At 42.6% G+C, this 23558-nt stretch overlaps 1 protein-coding gene across 3 annotated transcripts in view; it reads left to right on the forward strand.

Annotated features, from left to right (window-relative positions):
- LOC117350936 (programmed cell death 1 ligand 1-like) overlaps nt 1-23558 on the forward strand; it is a 58123-nt gene that overhangs the window by 25195 nt on the left and 9370 nt on the right. For 2 of the 3 annotated variants that reach the window (XM_033925694.1, XM_033925697.1), the window contains exons 3-5: nt 6013-6375; nt 12748-13020; nt 16207-16326. In XM_033925694.1, coding sequence (XP_033781585.1) covers nt 6013-6375; nt 12748-13020; nt 16207-16326 — 756 coding nt within the window. The remainder of the gene's footprint in view (nt 1-6012; nt 6376-12747; nt 13021-16206; nt 16327-23558) is intronic. The other variant, XM_033925696.1, reaches the window with a different exon arrangement.

The raw sequence follows: 23558 nt of genomic DNA on the forward strand, positions 1-23558 counted from the left end.
CAAAATCCAACAAATCTGCAGTGAAAAACGAACACCAAAAGCAAAAAAGAAACTGCAGATGGAAATGTAAAAGGACAGGAATCTTTATTAAAAACCATATAAATTTTGTAATCTTTTGAAAATAACTCTCATATACATGGAATGCGGACCCTACATGGTCCGTGTTTCGGAGAAGCACTCCTTCCTCTATGGCCCGAGATGTCCAATATATCACATGTAGAGAGTGATGTGGAAAACAACGTGGTAAAATGGGCACTTTGCCCAGGTTTTGAAAATGGGCACTTTGCCCGGGTTTTGAAAAGCTTCCAGCGAGCAGCGATGTTGGGACGTCATCTGTGCATGCTTGGATGCAACACGGTGATGTCACGTGCATAAGTGCAATATCATCATAGATGCCTTCCCAACAAATGACCAAGTTGAGGGGGTGGGGCGGGGGGGGAGGGGCTGGGGAGGAATGGGGCATGACTCAGGCAGAATGGGGCGGGCCTGGGGGAGGGGTCACAGGTCCGGCTTTTTGTTCCTGAAAATCTGGTAACCCTTGCCTGGGCCCCCTTCTTGGTAGTCCATTGTATTGACCACCTGCTTGCTACTCTAATAGAACTTCCCATAACATCTGGAGCTGTCATACAGGGAGGTATGTACTGTTTCATTCGCATATTTGGAGGGGGGGGGAATCATACCTTCATCCCTCCAGTGCTCATCTGGTCAATTTGGACACCTTTTCCACATATATAAACAGGTGTAGCCACAAAACGTCCAAATTGTGCCCTGGACGTATTCTAAAATGTTCAGTTTTGGTAGAACAATGTCCAGGTAATAAGTCCACCCTAGTCCTGCCTACACCGTGCCTCCAACATGCCCCCTTGAGACAAACTGCAGATGAACAGCATAGAAATCCTTCTAGAAAACAGATTTCAAAAATAGCGAATTAGAAGGGTTTGGCGAGAAAACATCCATCTACCTCTTTATTGCACTCTTTGTACATTTTTATTTTTTTTTAAAAATGAGCCCTTGAGGGAGGGATTCATGAAAGGGTGTTAAATACGTTAATGTGTGCTAACCGTTAAAGATGCCCAATATATTCTATGGGTGTGCTAGCGTTTTTAGTGCGCGCCGCCTCCCCGCGCAACACGTAAAAACTAACGCCAGTTCAATGGTGGCGCTAGCGTCTAGCTTGCGCAACAATGCAGCGCACGCTAAAACCACTAGCGCAGCTTAGTAAAAGGAGCCCATAGAAACATGATGGCAGATAAAGGCCAAATGGACCCTCCACAGTAACCATTATCTCTTCCTCTCTCTAAGAGATCCCATGTGACTATCCCAGGCTTTCTTGAAATCAGACCCAGTCTCTGCTGCACCACCACCACCACCACTTCTGGGAGACTGTTCCACACGTCTACCACCCTTTCTGTAAAAAAGTATTTCCTCAGACTACTCCAGAGCCTCTCACCTCTTAACTTCATCCTACGCCCTCTCATTGCAGAGTTTCCTTTCAAATGAAAGAGACTCAACTCATGCTAATGTGCTTAGCGCTCTTTCATGAATCCCCCTAAATCATTTTAGCGTGCATGAAATTTTTAATCTAATCCAGGGGTGTCCAATGTCGGTCCTCGAGGGCCGCAGTCCAGTCGGGTTTTCAGGATTTCCCCAATGACTATGCATGAGATCTATTTGCATGCACTGCTTTCAATGCATAGTCATTGGGGAAATCCTGAAAACCCGACTGGACTGCGGCCCTCGAGGACCGACATTGGACACCCCTGATCTAATCTAATCCTAATTTAAAGACCGATGTTGAAGGCAAGCGAACAATCCAAATGCACACTCTATATGCTTCTCTAGTATATATAATCAAGGAACCGAGATGAGTGGACTAGATTTTGTGGATAATATTATAATAGGGCACCTATAAATATGTGAAAAGTGTATTTATTTTATATTGTAAAGGCAAATCAAAATAGTCCAAAAATAGGTGTAGCAAAATTCAACACCCCCCTTTTTTACAAAGCCGTGTTAGGTTTTTTTTTTTTATCGCTGGCCATGGCGACATTAGCTCTGACACCCAAAGGATGAGCGTCGGAGCTAATACCGCCATGGAGAGTGATAAAAAAGCCTATCATGGTTTTGTAAAAGAGGGGGGAGGGAAAAACAAAAAACATCCAATAGCCAAATTGCAACTACAAAAAAAAAATCTTTTTACTAGAAAAAAGTTTTGAAAAGGTAGGCCATCACACACAGGTAGAAAAACCTTTAACTGTCCAAGGGTTTAATCAGTATAATCGTAGGTCCCCTTATTTTTAGTTAGTTGTTTGTTTGTTTTTTTTGCAAATTCAACTATAAAGCTTAAAAAATAGATAATTCAAAATTTCACTTTATCTCTTGATCTTAAATGCCTGATTAGATCAACTATGCTATACACTGCTGACACGATCATGTTTCAAGCTATTTAGCTTCTCACAGGGCTCTCAGTTTAACTCTGATTATAAAGGCAACACTGGCACCTCTTTGCCTATATACAGTAGAGTAAGCATCCAGAATCAACCTCGATAATATGCAGATCCATGCACATCCATATGCATGGAGATGGAGTTGTGTACACTGCAAGTCTACTCCTGTTCTGTGGAAACTAAGCCCACTGGACAGGGTGCATAAGAGTATGTGTATTTTTCGTGGCATACGTTCTTATAAGAGGATGAGAGACGGAGAATATGTGGAAAAAGACTCAGAAAAGGCACAACTATTAAATTAATATTTCTGCTCAGTCTTCACCCGAGAAGCGCTGGGGCAAGGCCCTCAGCTACAGACAAGGGTTAACTCAGCTGACCCATTTAGTAATTTCAAGTTTACACCCAGCAGTGTCTACGATGAACTGTCAAGGCTCAAGGTTAACAAGGCTATGGGGCCTGACAACCTACACCCCAGGGTGCTCAGGGAGTTGAGTGATGTCTTGGCGGAACCGCTGTCCGTGCTCTTCAACCTCTTCCTTAGTACAGGCAGCATCCCATTGGACTGGAGGACGGCTAACGTCATTCCACTTCACAAGAAAGGCTCAAAAATTGAGGCAGCAAACTATAGACCGGTGAGTCTCACATCAGTATTGAGCAAACTAATGGAAACCTTAATCAAACACCAATTAGACACAATCCTTGATGAGGAGAACCTGCGGGATCCCCATCAACATGGATTTACTAAGGGGAGATCCTGCCAATCCAACCTGATCAGCTTCTTTGACTGGGTGACGAGGAAGCTAGATGTTGGGGAGTCCCTGGACATCGTATACCTGGACTTTAGCAAAGCATTCGATAGTGTACCACACCGCAGGTTGCTAAGTAAAATGAGTTCTATAGGATTGGGCGAGACATTGACAAAATGGGTTGGGAACTGGCTTGGAGGTAGGCTTCAAAGGGTAATGGTAAACGGCACCCCCTCTGAAATGACGGAGGTGATCAGTGGAGTGCCCCAGGGCTCGGTCTTGGGCCCGATCCTGTTCAATATCTTCATAAGTGACTTGACAGAAGGGCTCCGAGGTAAAATAACATTATTCGCCGATGACGCCAAGCTAAGCAATGTAGTGGGCAAAAGCACAATGGACAAAAACTCAATGCCCGACAACATGATGCACGATCTACTCCTACTGGAGCGCTGGTCTAGGACCTGGCAACTCAGTTTCAATGCCAAAAAATGCAAAGTTATGCACTTGGGTAGCCAAAATCCATGCAGGACTTACACCCTTAATGGTGAGATCCTAACAAGAATGGTAGCAGAGCGAGACTTAGGGGTGATCGTCAGTGAGGACATGAAGGCTGCCAATCAAGCGGAGAAAGCTTCATCTAAGGCAAGACAAATCATGGGTTGCATACGCAGGGGTTTTGTCAGCCGTAAGCCAGAGGTCATTATGCCATTGTATAGATCCATGGTGAGGCCCTACCTGGAATACTGTGTGCAATTTTGGAGGCCGCATTATCGCAAGGACGTGCTGAGGATGGAGTCGGTCCAGAGAATGGCCACTCGGATGGTCTCGGGACTCAAGGATCTCCCGTACGAGGAACGGTAGAAAAATTACAGCTATACTCACTCGAGGAGCGCAGAGAGAGGGGAGACATGATCGAGACGTTCAAATATCTCATGGGCCGCGTCAAGACAGAGGAAGATATCTTCTTTTTCAAGGGTCCCACGGCAACAAGAGGGCATCCGTGGAAAATCAGAGGCGGGAAACTGCGAGGTGACACCAGGAAGTTCTTTTTTACTGAAAGGGTAGTTGATCGCTGGAATAGTCTTCCACTTCAGGTGATTGAGGCCAGCTGCGTGCCTGATTTTAAGGCCAAATGGGATCGACACGTGGGATCTATTCACAAGGTAAAGGTAGGGGAGGGTCATTAGGGTGGGCAGACTGGATGGGCCTTGGCCCTTATCTGCCGTCTATTTCTATGTAGGTACTTGTATACTGCCTTTTTGTACACATTCACTGCGGTTTACATACATGTACTCAAGCATTTTACCTACCTGTTCCAGTGGGCTCAGAATCACAAATTTATACAAGTGCACAGTTTTATAAAAGCTGTTTTCCATGGCTAAGACAGGTTTTCCACATAGAAAAACATTATAAAACCACTTCTTTTGGGTCTCACTGAATGTCCTGTCTTGTCTTTTGCATTTCTCACTCTGTTTACATTTTTCAGTATCTTATCACATCCAGAGTAAGCTGCACCTATTCTCTGCACTACTGTCATTTGCATATGACCTATGAAGAAATGTCTGTGGTTGAGTGAGTGTGGTGCTTACTTATCTGATGCATCTATGCTAGATGTCGAAGAGGATGTACAGTGTTATTCAGTTAAATTGAGTGGGATTTTGTGTAGAAAGTTTCATTTTTATAGCGTTATATGTTTCATGCAGGGCCCTATGTTGTCTGTGGTGCTACTGGAAGGGCAGCAGAAACCCAAAACCAGCTCCTGAGACACTTCACTAATCATCTTTTTTTTTTTTTTTTTCCACTGCTCAATTTATTTATGAACTTCCTGTGCTACGGTATCGGAGCTTTGCTGAAATCCAAATTTACCATTTGCAGTGCACGCTGTAACGATTTAGAGAATGATACGGGGACAAAGTCTGTCCCCCATCTTCACACCATCTCTGCAAGTTTTGACCCCACCCTGTCATGTTTTGCAGTATTATATGTTATCTAAGGCCTTTTGTAAACTTATAATCAATAGAATCAAAGGAAAACATTAAACATATATTTTTAAATTTCAGTCAAAATACTGCTGCTGTTGCCTCTCTAGATGAGCAGCAGTGGCAGCAAAAGAAGCTACACTCACCGCTGGGCCAGAATCTCCATAAACATGGTTGCTAGACCTGCCCCTTGGATGTCACTTCCTGTTCTGAGGCAACACCAATGGAAAGTGTGGCCTCGCAGTGAGTGTAGCTTCATTTGCCTCTGCTGCCGCTTATCTAGAGAAGCAAAAGCAGCAATGTCAGGGTGGTAGGAGGGAACAGAGAGGAGGCAGATGCTGGATTGGGGGGGGAACAGAGACTGGATGGAAGCGGAGAAGGAGAGCAGAAGCTGGATGGAAGGGGGAAGAGAAGGAGGGTAGACTCTGAATGGTAGAGGGGAGGACAAGAGAGAAAGAAAGGAGATGCTGGTCCCGGGGAAGAGAGGACAAGAGGGTAGGTGGATGGGTGTTTCCCGCCAAGCAATCACAATCAGGCCAACAACCTGTAAATCTCTGAATGATTTATTTGGCAAATAGTTGACATCTTCATTAGGGCTGTAGATTCCTCTCACAAAGTCAAGTATGCTTTCTTCTGTATTAGGATTCTTCCTCTTGATGACTTCCTTTCTTCTGCCCAAGACCATGCTCTGTGGTCGTACATCGAATGTTGATAGGGAGTGGTCTCCATTGATAAAAGTCCTCAGTTGAAGCTATGTTGAGAAAATGACATTAATAAGCTATAACTGATCTTGTTGAATGTGAGGATTTCATTAATTTAGACGTTGGATTTATTTTTCAGCATTATTCACAGTAGAGATTGCCAAACTTGTTTATGTTGCGGAGTATGGCAGCACGGTGAACATGACCTGCACGTTTCCAGAGGCTGACAGCTTAAGGATGAAAGACTTAAAGGTCTATTGGCATCAAATGTCTTCCTCACAAATGATTGTGAAAGAAATATACACACTGGACGGTGGGAAGGAGAACCTCACCCTGCAAGATGTCAGCTACAGAGGAAGAGCAACACTGCTGACGGACAAACTGTACAAGGGACAAGCTGTGCTCCAGATCAGCAACGTGAAGCTCACAGACGCAGGAACCTATCGCTGTCTTATTATCTACGGAGGAGCGGACCACAAGCAAACCACTCTGCAAGTGAAAGGTAGGCGATTGGGATGGGATTAATGAAATACATATTTTGTAAAAATGTGATTCTTTTTTTTTTTTGGTCAAAATCCAGGCGAGCAAGAATGATTGATTGTTGCAATTGTCCGGGTCTCGCCATATTATGCTGTGGCTTTCTTCAGGGTGTGCTGTGAGGTCTGCAGTTTATCTTTATATATAGTGGGTCCTCCAACCTGATTGGCTGGAGATTGAGGCGATCGAGGCAAGAAAGTCCATTGGTCTTGAATCTGAATTTTGGCGGGAAAGTTCATTAATCACAAATTTGAATTGTGGGGGAAAGAGGAGAGATGGGTTTAGGTGGAAGGATAAGAAGCTCAGTCTTGGCCATGTTTAATTTTAGATGGTTCCAATAACCAGGGACTATGTAACAATAAGAGTCAGAAAAATAGCTGGATTGCAATTGAAGAGACTGACTCAAGTTAATTAAACCTCCAAAAAGAAGGACTCGTAAGTACTCAAACTTAGCTCAGAGGCATGTAACTCTGAAGAGAGGGAGGTAACCCTCTCTTGGAAAAAGAGTTGTGTATCCAATCATAGCATAGTGGTTTGTAAAAACGAGTCCAACTAATGAGAGTGGATATAAATTGTAAACTGTATCAGCACTTAATTGGAGTAACTCACAAAATTTTCAACCGTGCAATAGTAATGATTGCATTCAGGATATGCTAAAAATTTTTACTTAGCTTGTATGCACAAAGTACAACTTTCCAGGGTCCCGACGCGGCCCCGTTTCGGCGTCTGCTTCAGGAGACCCCGCCAACCGAAAGTGGATGTTATCAAAAAAATCACACTGAGTGAAGTGCTTTAGCTGTGCTCTGAAATGCAATACAAAAAAGAATGTAACAAACACTAGAAACAGACACTGAAACTCAAAAGTATACTGTAACTGTGCAAGCTAGAAAGATGTTAACAGCTAGCAAAAGGCAGGAGACACAAAATGGCTGCATACCGATCAAAAATTGAAAAGGTTCTATGCAACAGAGAACGCCGGCACCCGCTCTGACTTTAATACTGAGGGGGAGGAGGACGCTCGTGCGTGAACGTGATGACATCATTCATTCATAAAACAGAAACAATGTAAACTGATATCACAGATGGGAAATGAAAAAACCGAAAAAAATCACAGAAATGCTACCCATTCAATATCGTTGTTGAGACCATTAGGATGAAGTGAATGCAAATTAAAAATCCATTTTTGTTCTCCTCCACAACATGCGAGCAATATCACCACCTCTAGGGCTAATTACACAATCAAGCACTGTGAATGTAAGATCTTCCAGGGAGTGGTTGGCTTGTTGCCAATGCTGGACCAGGGGGGCTTCCTGAACCCCTGTCCGGATACGACTTAAATGCTCCCCAATACGTAGTTTCAAAGTACGGGTAGTGCACCCTACATAAACAAGGTGGCATGGGCATGAGATGGCATATACTACATGATGGGAGTTGCAGTTCGTATTGTACTGTGTGTACTTCAAATAAGGTGTAAGTAACATCTGTTGAATGGGCACACTATATTGACATACCTTACAGCAGCCACATGGAGAGTGTTGCCCCTGTGGAATATGTTGAGGACGACAGCTTACAAACTGAGAATGGGTAAGTTTTTGCTTGAGATTCAAGGGTTTAGAAAAAGCAAACCTGGGGACATCAGAGAAAGCTTCATGATATTGCATGATGGGCCAATGCTGTTTGATGATTTTTTTGATTTGGAAAGCATGGATAGAATATGGTATCACACAATTTCCAAATCAAAAAAATCATCAAACAGCATTGGCCCATCATGCAATATCATGAAGCTTTCTCTGATGTCCCCAGGTTTGCTTTTTCTAAACCCTTGAATCTCAAGCAAAAACTTACCCATTCTCAGTTTGTAAGCTGTCGTCCTCAACATATTCCACAGGGGCAACACTCTCCATGTGGCTGCTGTAAGGTATGTCAATATAGTGTGCCCATTCAACAGATGTTACTTACACCTTATTTGAAGTACACACAGTACAATACGAACTGCAACTCCCATCATGTAGTATATGCCATCTCATGCCCATGCCACCTTGTTTATGTAGGGTGCACTACCCGTACTTTGAAACTACGTATTGGGGAGCATTTAAGTCGTATCCGGACAGGGGTTCAGGAAGCCCCCCTGGTCCAGCATTGGCAACAAGCCAACCACTCCCTGGAAGATCTTACATTCACAGTGCTTGATTGTGTAATTAGCCCTAGAGGTGGTGATATTGCTCGCATGTTGTGGAGGAGAACAAAAATGGATTTTTAATTTGCATTCACTTCATCCTAATGGTCTCAACAACGATATTGAATGGGTAGCATTTCTGTGATTTTTTTCGGTTTTTTCATTTCCCATCTGTGATATCAGTTTACATTGTTTCTGTTTTATGAATGAATGATGTCATCACGTTCACGCACGAGCGTCCTCCTCCCCCTCAGTATTAAAGTCAGAGCGGGTGCCGGCGTTCTCTGTTGCATAGAACCTTTTCAATTTTTGATCGGTATGCAGCCATTTTGTGTCTCCTGCCTTTTGCTAGCTGTTAACATCTTTCTAGCTTGCACAGTTACAGTATACTTTTGAGTTTCAGTGTCTGTTTCTAGTGTTTGTTACATTCTTTTTTGTATTGCATTTCAGAGCACAGCTAAAGCACTTCACTCAGTGTGATTTTTTTTGATAACATCCACTTTCGGTTGGCGGGGTCTCCTGAAGCAGACGCCGAAACGGGGCCGCGTCGGGACCCTGGAAAGTTGTACTTTGTGCATACAAGCTAAGTAAAAATTTTTAGCATATCCTGAATGCAATCATTACTATTGCACGGTTGAAAATTTTGTGAGTTACTCCAATTAAGTGCTGATACAGTTTACAATTTATATCCACTCTCATTAGTTGGACTCGTTTTTACAAACCACTATGCTATGATTGGATACACAACTCTTTTTCCAAGAGAGGGTTACCTCCCTCTCTTCAGAGTTACATGCCTTTGAGCTAAGTTTGAGTACTTACGAGTCCTTCTTTTTGGAGGTTTAAGTAATTTTAGATGGTGGCAAGACATCCAGGTAGAGGTGTCGGACAAGTAGGTTGATATGTTGTTCTTAACCATTGTCCCCAAAAAACTAAAAGCAGAGAGGCTACTGGAAAGGATAAAGGCACCATATGGGAGGCCAGTCTGCAATGATGCGTGAGTCTGAAGTAGAGATAAGTGGACTACACATTGGAGATCAAGTCTTTTTCATTATTTTGGTAACTCATTTTCTTCTTATGAACTATTTATATTATTGTTTTCTTATCCCTTCTTTTGTATATACTTATACGTTATCAGAGAGTCCAATAAATGAGAATTTTACCTAATTACCTTCACCTAATTACCTTTTTACCTAATTACCTTTTTAATTACCTTTTTACCTAATTACCTTTACCTATTAACCTTTTGTGGACCAAGAAAGAAGTTATGGGAGAATTGGAGTGTGGTTTATGCACCAGCTAAGGGTACCTTGTCCGCAACATTATTTTGCTTTTAAGGACTTTCAGCCTCATTATTTTCATAGACCCATTATTGCATATATTTGTGCACTCAGGGATGATCAAATACATTGGAGTTTTATTTTAACACATTTCATCCTTCTTGATTCATTCTCTCAGTGAATTTTATAGCTATTGATCAGAGGATCCTTAAACTGATAATGTCATTAAGGAAGGATTTGGAAGACTTTGCACATTTTAGCAGTAGATGGCCACTAAAATGAGTTGTGTACCCATCCCTAAAGTCGCCTTCATCCCCAGGCCCGCCTAGTTATGCCCATCCCTGCCCTTATCTCGACCCAAGCATGCCCTAGCTCCGCCCGCCCCCCCTCCCCCGCTGCCTGCTCTTGTCGGGCAGGGAGGAAGTCCGCGCATGCATGGACGCTACATGGTGACATCAGCACATGATGGCCGCATATGTGCGGACTTCCTCCCTGCCAGACAAAGTGCCAGGTTTTGAAAAGCTGTCTGGATCCCCGGACATGTCCTCAAAAGGAGGACATGTTCGGAGAAATCCGGACATCTGGTAACCCTATATATGTAAAGTGTACATTTTACCCTACTATCTTTTGATAAGGCAGTTTTAATAACCACATTCTGTCTGTCCTTCTACCAGAATATAAAAACCCATTAGGTCAACCCGGTGGTCTAGTGACTATACTGTATGCTGCAACAAAATTTGATTTTCCGACCTAGTTTCTGCTCATTGGGCCAGTATGGGCTGAACATTGGAGTGGAGGAGTAGGTTTATGGTTTCTGCAGTGGTCTGAGACCCTGGGAAACTGGGTCCAATTCCTATTGCAGCTCTATGTGATTCTGGGCAAGTCACTTAACCCTACACTGCCCCAGGTACAAAATAAGTACCTGTGTAAACCACTTTAATTACAACCACCAGAAAGATGGTATATCATATCCCATAATATACAGACAGCTTACAAGGGCCATGGACTTGATATACCACCTTTCTGTGGATACAGTCAAAGTGGTTTACATACAGTACTCTATACGCAGGTACTTTTTTCTGTCCCTAGTGGGCTCACTATCTAGGTTCTGTCATTATATTAAGAAAAACATAAGGCGGATTACCTAAGAATTGTCATGATATTAGGAAATATATTAGGAGTAGTTTAAACATTTTTGATTTGCTAAGGAGTAGATAGTAATTGTAGGTGAAGCTTGGGACGGACCTGGTTGTGTTTTATATAGGTTTTATGTATTTTTTGAAGAGTAGAGTTTTTGTTTCTTTTGAAGGTTTTGTAGTCTGTGGTCGAAGACAGCAGATTGGTGAGTTGTCTGTCCAGTTTTGCTGCTCTAGTGGCCAGTAGGTTCTCATATAGTTTTCTTCGTTTGACATAGAATAGAAAACTGAATACACAGACAAAATCAATGATAGAAAATTGAGACTGTAATGCAGATAGACAGAGTATGCCCATATCTGACATGCACATAAGCGGAGTGTACTATACTAAAAATTGTGGTGATAGGAGGTTGGCAGGCTGGAATTCACAGTTAGCTCTAAATGAAGACCTTTTGATGCAGTTTAATTTAGCTGCACTTGCTTTAAAGCTCTTTTTGGTCTGGCTCCAGGATACATATCCTCCCAATTTAAAGTATATAAGTCGAATAAAAATACTCACAATGTTCCCAGCTACAAAAGCTTGTCACTATAGAAGATTCTTAGATAGGACTTTCGCTTTCCAGTTAGGAAAAATGAATTCCTGTTTAAGTCATATGATTTCTCAAACGCAATCATATCATGCCTTTAGCAAGTTACTGAAAACCTATTCGTTTGATAAATTTGTTTTATGATTATTCTCTTGACCTGTTTACATGTATGCTTCACTGATTGTACAGTCCTTCTTAATTGTTAACCACCTGGAACTCATGGTTGGGCGGTATACAAGAATAAAGCTTATTATTATTAGATTCCAATTGTGTTAGTAGCTGCACGATGCTATCGGGTCAAAATAAGAGAGAAAATTGCAGAGTGGCATAGTAAGGGGGGGTGGCGGTTCACCCCGAGTGCTGTCTTGGTGGGGGCGCTGGCACCCATCCTCCTCTCTTGCCCCCCCCCGCTCCTTCCCCCCTCCCACTACTGTGCCCCTTCCCTTCCCCCCATACCTCTTTAATGTTCCCAGCACTAGCAGCAACCCTAACCTGCTGCTTGTGCCAGCGTCAGCTCTTCCTCTGACTTCACTTCCTGGACCCATGCCTAGGAAGTGAAGTCGGAGGAAGAGCGCAAGCAGCAGGTTGGGGGTTGCTGCTCGCGCCGGGAATGTTATAAAGATATGGGGGAAGGGGTGTGACTGTGCGGCAGGAGGGGGCGGGGAAGGGGTGCGACCTCCCCGGACGCCTCTCACCCTTGAGTTCAAAGAAGCGTGGGATGAACACAGAAGATTTAGAATCAGAAACTAATATTAAATATTGAACTAGGCCAGTACTGGGCAGACTTGCACGGTCTGTGTCTGTGTATGGCCGTTTTGTAGAGGATGGGCTGGGGAGGGCTTCAATGGCTGGGAGGGTGTATATGGGCTGGAGTAAGTCTTAACAGAGATTTCGGCAGTTGGAACCCAAGCACAGTACAGGGTAAAGCTTTGGATTCTTGCCCAGAAATAGCTAAGAAGAAAAAAAAAAAAAATTTTAATTGAATCAGGTTGGGCAGACTGGATGGACCATTCGGGTCTTTATCTGCCGTCATCTACTATGCTACTATGTTACTATGTTGCTATGCCACTGATTGCAGGTCCAACTTAATGTCACATTATAATTGGATTTTGTAGCAATTGATAAATACAAAAGTTAGGTTTCTTTGTTCTTTTGTTCCAGTCCCATTTAGAAAAATAAACACATCAGTCTCGGGGCAGGAAGAAAGAGAGTTAATATGCCAGTCAAAGGGCTACCCTAAACCTGAGATCTTGTGGCAAAATGAAAGGCAGGACCTTAGTGACAAGGCCAGCACCAGCTACAGGATTAATGCGGAGCAACTGTACGACGTGATAACTGTGCTGAGAGTCAACACAACAGTAAACACCACCTATCGTTGTATATTTTGGAACAAAGAACTCCAAGAAAATACATCGGAGAGTTTCAGCTTCTCAGGTACATCTTTTTAACCTGCAAGAAAGGTTATACAAGAGGAAGTTGATCCGACAAAGTGATACGAGGGGCCGCTGAAAAGTTCTCAGCCCAACCAACAAAGTTGGGGTAGCCTTCATCGAGGGCTATACACTTAGGGGCAAATTCTGTAAACGGTGTTCCGATTGTAGGGGGTGGTAGGCGTCCTACCGCTATCTAACCAGCAAAATCGGGACACATGTTTAAAAAAACCCAAAACAAAACACCTTGAGGCAGGCAGCCTACACTGTTGGCATTTCTGTCCATTATCTTAAAGAAGCCAGAGTCTTTCAAAAATTAAGAATGCTTTCCCTTTAAATACACCAACTCAGAAATACCCCCCAAGAGCCCCTATTTTGAAACTAGTGCCAGCAGAAGCAGGATCAATTAGAGGTTACTCCTGCTCTAGAAATTCTAGACCATCAGGTATTCTAAAAGGTAGGCCTGGGGGAGGCCTGTGGGCCTTGGCTCCAACCCTTGCCATCTCTTTGCCACACTTAAAACTCTATTCAAAGTGCCTTCTCCTCACCCTTTCATTTTCTCCCCATACTATTGCTGAGTACGTCCACAACAAGGTTCACAACCAGGTCACCTCTAACCTCACTTTCCTCCTGTTCATTCTGTCATCCTTCATTCAACCCCTGACACTTTTTCTTCCTTTTCTGAAATTACTGAAGACGAAGCTGCACATTTTCTTTCCTCCTTCAAACTCACTACTTGTTCCTCTGATCTGATTCCCACCCATCTATTCAGTACTATCTTTCCTACTGTCATCCCTTCTTTCATATCCTCAATTTTTCACCTTCCACTGCAACTGTTCCTGATGCCTTCAAACATGCCGTAGTTACATCACTCCTCAAAAAACCTCCATTGGACCCTATCTTTCCATCCAACTATCGTGCCATTTCCCTCCTCCCTTTCCTATGCAAGATACTTGAACGTGCTGTTGTCGTGACTTTCTTTCATCTCAAGCTGTTCTTGACCCACTTAATCAAGCGTTCACCCACTGTATTCTATGGAAACTGCCCTTGCTAAAGTCTCCAATGACCTGCTTCTGGCTGGATCCAAAGGCCTCTATTCTATCCTCATCCTTCTCAATCTCTCTGCTGCCTTTGGCACTGTTGATCATCACCTGCTCCTTGATATGCTATCCTCACTTGGGATTTCAGGACTCTCTTTCTTCTTTGTTATCTTCTTATCTCGTCTCATCTTATCTCTCTCGTCTTCTTTTTTTTCTTCTTATCTCTCTCATCATGTATTCTCTGGTGGCTCCTCCTACACTGCTAGCCCACTATCAGTCGGTGTACCTCAGCGCTGTGTCTTGGGCCTTCTTCTTTTCACCATTTACCGGTATATTTATTCTCTTGGTGCTCTGATCTCGTCCCATGGTTTTCAATATCACCTTTATCTGTGGTGTAGTAAGGGGGGAGGGGCGAGGGGCAGTCTGCCATGGATATAATTTTGCTAAGGGCACAGCACCCCTCCTCCTCTCCACCCCCTCCTCTTCTTGGCTTTGGTGTTGGTGTCATGGTCCGGGAACTTCAGCGCAGCAGGAGAAGGCACGATGCCAGCAGAGCAGTGAGTTAAGGCTGCCGACAATGAGAGAACACTCTGAACAGGCTTCTTACAGCCCATTGAGACCTTCCCTCTGCCACATCACTGATGATATCACTGATGATGCAGCAGAAAGAAGCCCTGGTGGAGCAGGCTGCAAAAAAAATCTAACAATGGGATGGGGTGAGGGGGGTGGTGGGGTCCAGAGGTGCTGCAAAGGGGGATGGGAGGGAGGGATGGAAGGAAAACTACTACACAGGGGGATAGGAGGGAGGGATAGAAAGCTGCTGCACAGGAGGGAGAGAAAAATTGTTGGATATGGGCTGGAGGAGAGAAAGGGAGTGCAACACTGAGGTAGAAAGGGGTGAGAGGGAGAAATCCTGCTTATGGTGGAAGGGAGGGAGACATGCATAGAGAAGAGAGAGGGGGAGATATTGGACATAGGGTGGAGGGCAGGGAGAGATGATGCTTGGGGAGAGAGAAAGAAATATTGTACATGATAATGGAGGGAGGAAGGGAGAGATGCTGCATGGATGGGAATAAAGAAGTTTGACCCAGGGCACAAGGCAGGGAGAGAGAAAGTGAGATGGTAGACAGTGGGAAAGAAAGAAACAGAAATGTTGGACATGGCAATAAAAGGGAAGGTACAGAGATGGAAGATGTATGGTGAGCACAGAGAAAGAATAAATGGGCAGGAGACCCTGGTGAGCGAGTTAACAGAAAACAAACAGAAACCAAAGTCTGAGACTAACATGATTTGAATAATAAGATGACCAGACAATAAAAAGTAGAAAAATAATTTTATTTTCTATTTTGTGATTACAATATGTCAGATTTGAAATGTGTATCCTGCCAGAGCTGGTGTTAGACAGTGAGTCTGAACTATGATCTAACAGAGAGAGGAAAAGCAGCGTGGAGTTGGAGAGGTTGTAACATAGTGAGCGTTAAACTGTAATCCATTCTGAGCTCTCTGGGAAGGACAGGATAGAAAAATAAATAAATAAATAAATTTTTATAGGGGGTGGTGGTGTTAAAAAATGATCTGCCCCGGGTGTCACATATCCCAGGTCCACCACTGTTCAACTGGGTTGCTGGAGCTCTGTGCATCCTGCCTCCAGTTACAGAATCGCCCTTTTAGTTTTTCAAATATGACAAAATCCTTTCAGCTTTCATCATAAAAATGGAGTGAAACAGTACAGAAAAACTCTGGTCAATGAAAGACACAGTCAGGAGTCCTGGTTTCCCACAATTCTGTGGTCACAAAATCTGACCCTTCCAATGAAATTTGCCAGCCCCTATGGAGTGTTAATTGCTAGTCTGTCTAAATAAAGGGGAAACCAGAGTGGCACTGCCAGGTTATTTTAAAACTAATGTTCTCCCAACCCAACCATGTCCCCACCTCCAATCTAAAAATTCCCTCTGCTCTGTTAATGTGAGTTCTGCTGCGGCTGTTCAGAAGACTAAGTTAACATGCCCTGATTAGAACAGCTGTCACATGAGGTTTTCAGCCCTGTAGCTGGTATCTCAATCACCTCTAGTCAACTGCTACTTGTGTGAAAACCACAGCATGAAGAAACAAGCAAGCTTTCTACACAAGGTTTTTTTTTTTATCTTTAGACAAAGACAAATTGATACCTTCTGGAATCTCGGAGCAGAAAGCCTATTATGGAACAATCCTAGCGGGATGTGTTCTTATTGTACTTTTCGTGGCACTTCTCATATGGATACAAAGAAATGGTAAAGTATGAGCTTTTCTTTTACGTTCATAAATAAAAATCCTTCACAGGCCACAAGCACCATTCACACACACTTCTGTTTCCCTAGAAAATGCATAGTAACATAGTAGATGACGGCAGATAAAGACCCGAATGGTCCATCCAGTTTGCCCAACCTGATTCAATTTACATTTTTAATTTTTTCTTCTTAGCTATTTCTGGGCAAAAATCCAAAGCTTTACCCTGTACTGTGCTTGGGTTCCAAATGCCGAAATCTCTGTTAAGACTTACTCTAGCCCAGGGGTGCCCACACTTTTTGGGCTTGCGAACTACTTTTAAAATGACCAAGTCAAAATGATCTACCAACAATAAAATTTTAAAAAAACACAACGCACACTGTACGCATAGAAAATGTTAATTATCATTCCTATTCCAGGGTTTTTCAAAGCAGATGACTCTATGCACTATCACCTCAGTAACAACCATACAAAAATAGACAAATAACCCCCCCTCCCTTTTTACTAAACCACGATAGCAGTTTTTAGAGTGCAGGGAGCTGCGCTGAATGCCCAGCACTGCTCTCGACGCTCATAGGCTCCCTGCGCAAAAAAACTCTATTGCGGTTTAGTAAAAGGGGACCTTAGTGTAAAATATAGACAGCAGATATAAATTCAGACACATTTTGATCACTAAATTTAAAATAAAATCATTTTTCCTACCTTGTCTGGTGATTTCATGAGTCTCTGGTTGCACTTTCTTCTTCTGACTGTGCATCCAATCTTTCTTCCCTTCTTTTAGCCTGTATGCTTCCTCTCCTCCAGACCTTGTTCCCTCCCCCAACTTTTCCTTCCTCTCTCCCTGCCCTTTCTTTCTCTCTGCCTCCCTTTCTTTTTTTTTCTGTTTCTCTTCTTTCCTTCTGTCTCCCTGCCTGCCCTTTTTCTTTCTTTCTCCCTGCCCTCCCCCAAGCCACTGCCATCGGGGACCAGGACCCAAACCGCCACCAATAACAGGCCCGAAAGCCGACGCCACCCCAAGCTCTCCCTGCTTCGGCCGACCAGCATTCCTCTCCCCGACGTCAATTCTGCCGTCGGGGAGAGGAAGGCTGATTGGCCCAAGATCGCGATCGACCTATTGGGGGAAATGCTGCCGGGTCCTGCCTTCGCGGAAACAGAAAGTAGGCAGGACCCGGCAGCAAGAACAGGAAATGCTTCATTAACCTGTCTCCCGCCTTAGCCCATAGCGAATGCTTGCTTCAGGGCTCTCAACATGTGCGTGCCGGCTTCCCTTCTCCCCCCCCCCGGACATAACTTCCGGTTTCGGAGAGAAGAGAAGGGAAGCCGGCACGCACACGTTAGAGCCACGGAGCATAAGTTCGCTACGGGCTGAAATCTCCAAGCCGGTTTTTTTTTTTAATGTTCAGCAGCGGCGGCGGCAGCAGAAGATGACCTAGAGAGAACACTGGAGAGGAAGGCTGATCGGCTCGGTAGATCAGGACGGCAACACGAGTCTATCACGGAGCCCGGGATGGGCTCCGCGATCGACTCGCGTTGCCTTCCTGAGCTACTGGTCGATCGCGATCGACGTGTTGGGCACCCCTGCTCTAGCCCATCTATACCCTCCCAGCCATTGAAGCCCTCCCCAGCCCATCCTCCACCAAACGGCCATATACAGACACAGACTGTGCAAGTCTGCCCAGTACTGGCCTTAGTTCAATATTTAATCTTATTTTCTGATTCTAGATCCTTTGTGTTCATCCCACGCTTCTTTGAACTCAGTCACAGTTTTACTCTCCACCACCTCTCTCGGGAGCGCATTCCAGGCATCCACCACCCTCTCCGTAAAGTAGAATTTCCTAACATTGCCTTTGAATCTACCACCCCTCAACCTCAAATTATGTCTCCTGGTTTTACCATTTTCCTTTCTCTGAAAAAGATTTTGTTCTATGTTAATACCCTTCAAGTATTTGACCGTCTGAATCATATCTCCCCTGTCTCTCCTTTCCTCTAGGGTATACATATTCAGGGCTTCCAGTCTCTCCTCATACGTCTTCTGGCGCAAGCCTCCTATCATTTTCGTCGCCCTCCTCTGGACCGCCTCAAGTCTTCTTACGTCCTTCGCCAGATACGGTCTCCAAAACTGAACACAATACTCCAAGTGGGGCCTTACCAATGACCTGTACAGGGGCATCAACACTTTCTTCCTTCTACTGACTACACCTCTCTTTATACAGCCCAGCATCCTTCTGGCAGCAGCCACTGCCTTGTCACACTGTTTTTTCACCTTTAGATCTTCGGACACTATCACCCCAAGGTCCCTCTCCCCGTCCATGCATATCAGCTTCTCTCCTCCCAGCATATACGGTTCCTTCCTATTATTAATCCCCAAATGCATTACTCTGCATTTCTTTGCATTGAATTTTAGTTGCCAGGCATTAGACCATTCCTCTAACTTTTGCAGATCCTTTTTCATATTTTCCACTCCCTCTTCGGTGTCTACTCTGTTACAAATCTTGGTATCATCTGCAAAAAGGCACACTTTTCCTTCTATCCCTTCAGCAATGTCACTCACAAACATATTGAACAGGATTGGCCCTAGCACTGATCCCTGAGGGACTCCACTACTCACCTTTCTTCCTTCGAGCGACTTCCATTTACCACCACCCTCTGGCGTCTGTCTGGGCTTATTGATCTTTATGGTTGTACAACGAAGAGAATGGAGCACAACTTCTACATTTATACGAGGTTTAACCACTTTGGATTCATTATTCCAAGAACTCATTGAAACTTAGCATATGACAGAAAAGATAAAGCACCGCGAGGCCAGTCTAGTCTGCTTAAACTGAGCTTGCCTGTGTAGAACCATAGACTAGATCTCCTTGCAGCAGCAAAGACATGGAGAGGGATCTAGCAAAAAATGAAAAATGGTCTGGAACAGGGGTAGGCAATTCCGGTCCTCGAGAGCCACGGGCATGTCAGGTTTTCAAGATATCTACAATAAATATGCATGAGCTAGATTTGTATCTCAAGGAGGCAGTGCATGCAAATCCATCTCGTACGTATTCATTGTGGATATCCTGAAAACCTGACCTGCTTGTGGCTCTCAAGGACCGGAATTGCCTACCCCTAGTCTAGAATTTAACAGCTGAAATTTAAAGCTAAATCCAAGGAAGATGTACAATATAAGGGGTGAAGTATTGTGCACAAAAGAATAGTGGGACTTGGTGGAGATTGTATCTGATAATCTTAAGGTGGTCAAACAAAGAACAGTTGATGGCAGTTAGCTTATCGTGATTTAAAAAAGGTTTGGATAAATTCCTAAAAGGGAAGTCCATAGGCCATTATTGAGATGGCATGGGGAAATCCTAGGAATAATTTGTTTCTATGTTTCTAAATTATTCCTAGGATAAGCAGCATAGAATCTGTTTTGCTACTTGGGATCTAGCTAAGTACTTGGTACCTGGGTTGGCCACTGTTGGAAACACGATGTTGGGCTTGTACCAGTATTGCAATTCTTATGTTCTTAATAGCCAACAGGATGCTTGGGTGAATGGGAAGAAGAATGGTCAGCAGGAGAAAGGAGGTGATAATGTTCATGTACAAATCTCTGGTGAGACCTCACTTAGAATATTGTATACAATTTTGGAGACCACACCTTCAGAAAGATATAAACAGGATGGTGTCAGTCCAGAGGGCAGTTGCTAAAGAATATAAGAATTGCCATACTGGTACAAACTGAAGGTCCATCAAGCCCAGTATTCTGTTTCCAACAGTGACCAGTCCAGGTCACAAGTACCCAGTAAGATCCCAAGAAGTAAAAAATATTTTATGCTGCTTATTCTAGGAATAAGTAGAAGATTTCCCTCAAGCCATTTCAATAATGGCTTATGGATTATTTTTTTTAAAAAGGAATTTATCCAAACCTTTTTTAAACCCTGCTAAGCTAACTGATTTCACCATATTCTCCAGCAATGCATTCCAGAGTTTAATTACACATTGAGTGAAGAAATATTTTCTCCGGTTTGTTTTAAATCTACTACTTAGTAGTTTCAATACATGCCCCTTAGTCCTAGTATTTTTGAAAAGAGCAAACAAACGGCTCACATCAACCTTCTCCACTATACTCAATATTTTAAAGATCTCTATCATATCTCCCCTGAGCCTTATCTTTTCCAAACTGAAGGACCCTAGCCACTTTAGCCATTCCTCATAGGTAAGTCATCCCATTCCTTTTATCATTTTTGTCGCCTTTCTCTGTACATTTTCTAATTCTGCTATTTTTTTTTTTTGAGATATAGCAACCAGAATTGCACACAGTATTTGAGGTGCAGCCATACCATAGAGCTATACAAGGGTATTATAACATTTTCATCTTTGAATTCATTTTCTGATCATTCCTAACATTCTATTTGCTTGCTTAGCTGCTGCTGTACATTGGGCTAAGGGTTTTAATGTATCCTTATCCTCAATGATGATACCTAGACCCTTTTACTGGGCAGTGACTCCTAATGTGAAACTGCATCATGCAGCTATAGTTCAGGTTCCTCTTTCTCATATGCATCACTTTGCACTTGCTCATATCAAACATCATCTGCTATAACAAGAAAATATATAATATAAATAGGTGTTAATTTGGAGAAGGCACTGCCTACTTAGCTCTGTGTAATATTTCAGGGCAATATATTTAGAACATTAAGATTTAATATTAATATTTAGATTCTTATTGTGGTAGTACAAGTTTATTTACGAGATTATGCAAGGAGGGCAGTAATTTTAGTTACAATTTAGGGATCTATAAACAAGGGAAATGTGTCGCAAGATAAAATATTGTTATGACTTATTAATAATGCTTGGAGGAAGTAACTTACTCTGGTAAAGGCCCAAGCGGTATTGTTTCTTCTTATTGTTGCTTCTGGTTAGAAGGATGAAGGATGTCTGTTGTTTGCAGAGGAGATGATGTCCTTTGTGGAAGAAAAGTTTATTTGCAGAATGGTTGGAAGTGGAACATGGAGTCTTGGGTGCAGATGAGAAGTCCAGCAAGGTGGGCAGGTGTGCACCAGTGATCCAAAGAGGAGGAGCTTAGGTAAATCTCCCCATTTTATGGACCACAGGAGCTGAAAGTCAGGTTCAATTGCAAGTCAGGAATTATATTCAAACTGGTTCTTTGTTTCCTGCTGACCAGATACTGACAAGATTAAGAGAGTCATTGTCTGGGAGTTTCATGCAGTTTGTCATCTCTTTTGTTAAATCCCAGCTTCTGATTTCTGTTAATAGTTTGGAGAATAGAGTTCGGTTTCACACTACTGCACCTTCTATTATTGTTAATATCTTGCAGAGTAAAGTTCTGTCTGGCTTTTGTATTCACTGAAAATGGGTACTTAACTTCTTTGTTTCACGCTTGCAATTATATGAAGATAGATGGCTAGAGCCTTTCAGAGGTCAGCTTGAGAAATAATTTGTACAATATTAAGCTATAATTCTTAGATTCAGATGCCCTATAAAATTAATCATATCATGCTATACTGCCATTTTGATGCCCAGTCTCCCAGTCTCAAAAGGTTCTCTTGCAATTTTTCACAATCCTTTCATGTCTTAACATCTTTGAACAACTTCGTGTCATCAGCAAATTTAATTATCAGTAGTTATTCTCATGTCTAGATCTTTGATAAATATGATAAAAAGCAGTGGTCCCAGCACAGACCACTGGGGAACCCCACTATTTACCCTGCTCCATTGAGAATATTAACCAATTAAACCTATTCTCTGTTTTCTATCTTTCAACCACTTCTTAATCCATAATAGGACATTACCTCCTATCCAATGACTTTCTAATTTCCTCAGAAGTCTTTCATGAGGTACTTTGTCAATGCCTTTTTGAAAATCCAAGATGTAAATAACCATATTGTATGCTAAACTTAACTCTGTATATCTAACATTATTGTAAAAATGTAAATTCATAATTTGTTTGTCTATTCTTTATGAATGTCAACCTTGCTACCCTTTCTGAGCTTGTTGGGGAGGATGGGCTATAAAATATGCAATATTGACTGGATCACTTTTATCCACATGTTTATTCACCCCTACAAAGAAATGTAGTAGATTGTGAAGCAAGATTTACCTTGACTAAATCCACGTCGGCTTTCTCTCATTAATCCATGCTCATGTATATATTCTCAATGCCTCTCTCACTTCTTAATTACTTTAATCAAACTATCAGGGCTTCAGACATGCCATTTGGTCACCACACAGTTTTTGTGTTTACTTGGTTGCCAAATTCTTCTCACTGACTATGGCTTCTTCATTAGCCCATGTTTCCAAGTTTTTTAAGTTTTTTTTATATATATTTTAAAGTGCTTTATTTTATCTTTTTAAAGTGCTTAATGTCAATAACTTATTCATTTTTAAAAAACTGATTAAAACTTATCTTAATATATTCTTTTCTTGTCTTGTTTATCTTATCACATCGGGCAAGGGACCTGTCATATCGACATGTTTCGCCAACAGGCTGCTTCAAGAAAAAGTCCCCCCTTCACAAATTTATCTGCACCATCCCGATCCACATAGCAGTTTTTAGGATAAAAACTGCTATGTGGATCAGGATGGTGCAGATAAATAGCATGTCTGAAGCCCTGATAGTTTGATTAAAGTAATTAAGAAGTGAGAGAGGCATTGAGAGATGTGTGTGGTATTATGAATGGTTTATCAATGCCATAGCACTGACTGAGATCGTCATATGTATATGTTCTGTCATTTTGTTCCTTATAATAGTCTCTACCATTGTGCCTAGCACTGATGTCAGACTCACCAGTCTATAATTTCCCATATCACCTCTGGAACTCTTTTTAACAATTGGCGTTATATTGGCCACCTTCCAGTCTTTTAATACCATGATGGATTTTAAAGATAAACTAAAAATTACTAACAATAGCTCTGCAAGTTCATTTTCACTTCTATCAGCACTCATGGATTTATACCATCCAGTCCAGGTGATTTGCTACTGTTCAGTTTGTCAAATTGACCCATTACATCTTCCACTGTTACAGAGATTTGTTTCAGTTCCTCTGGCTCATCATTAGTGAATACCATTTCTGGCACTAGTATCTCCCCCATATCATCTACATCTGTATAAAGCATTTGGGGACAAACTTAAAGACTTTGGAAGAAAGGCAAGAGAGGGGAGACATTATAGAGATGTTTAACTACCTCCATGTCATAAATGTATAGGAGCTGAGTCTCTTTCAATTGAAAAGAAGCTTTA

This window comes from Geotrypetes seraphini, chromosome 1 (genome assembly GCF_902459505.1).
Source record: "Geotrypetes seraphini chromosome 1, aGeoSer1.1, whole genome shotgun sequence".
NCBI lineage: Eukaryota > Metazoa > Chordata > Amphibia > Gymnophiona > Dermophiidae > Geotrypetes > Geotrypetes seraphini.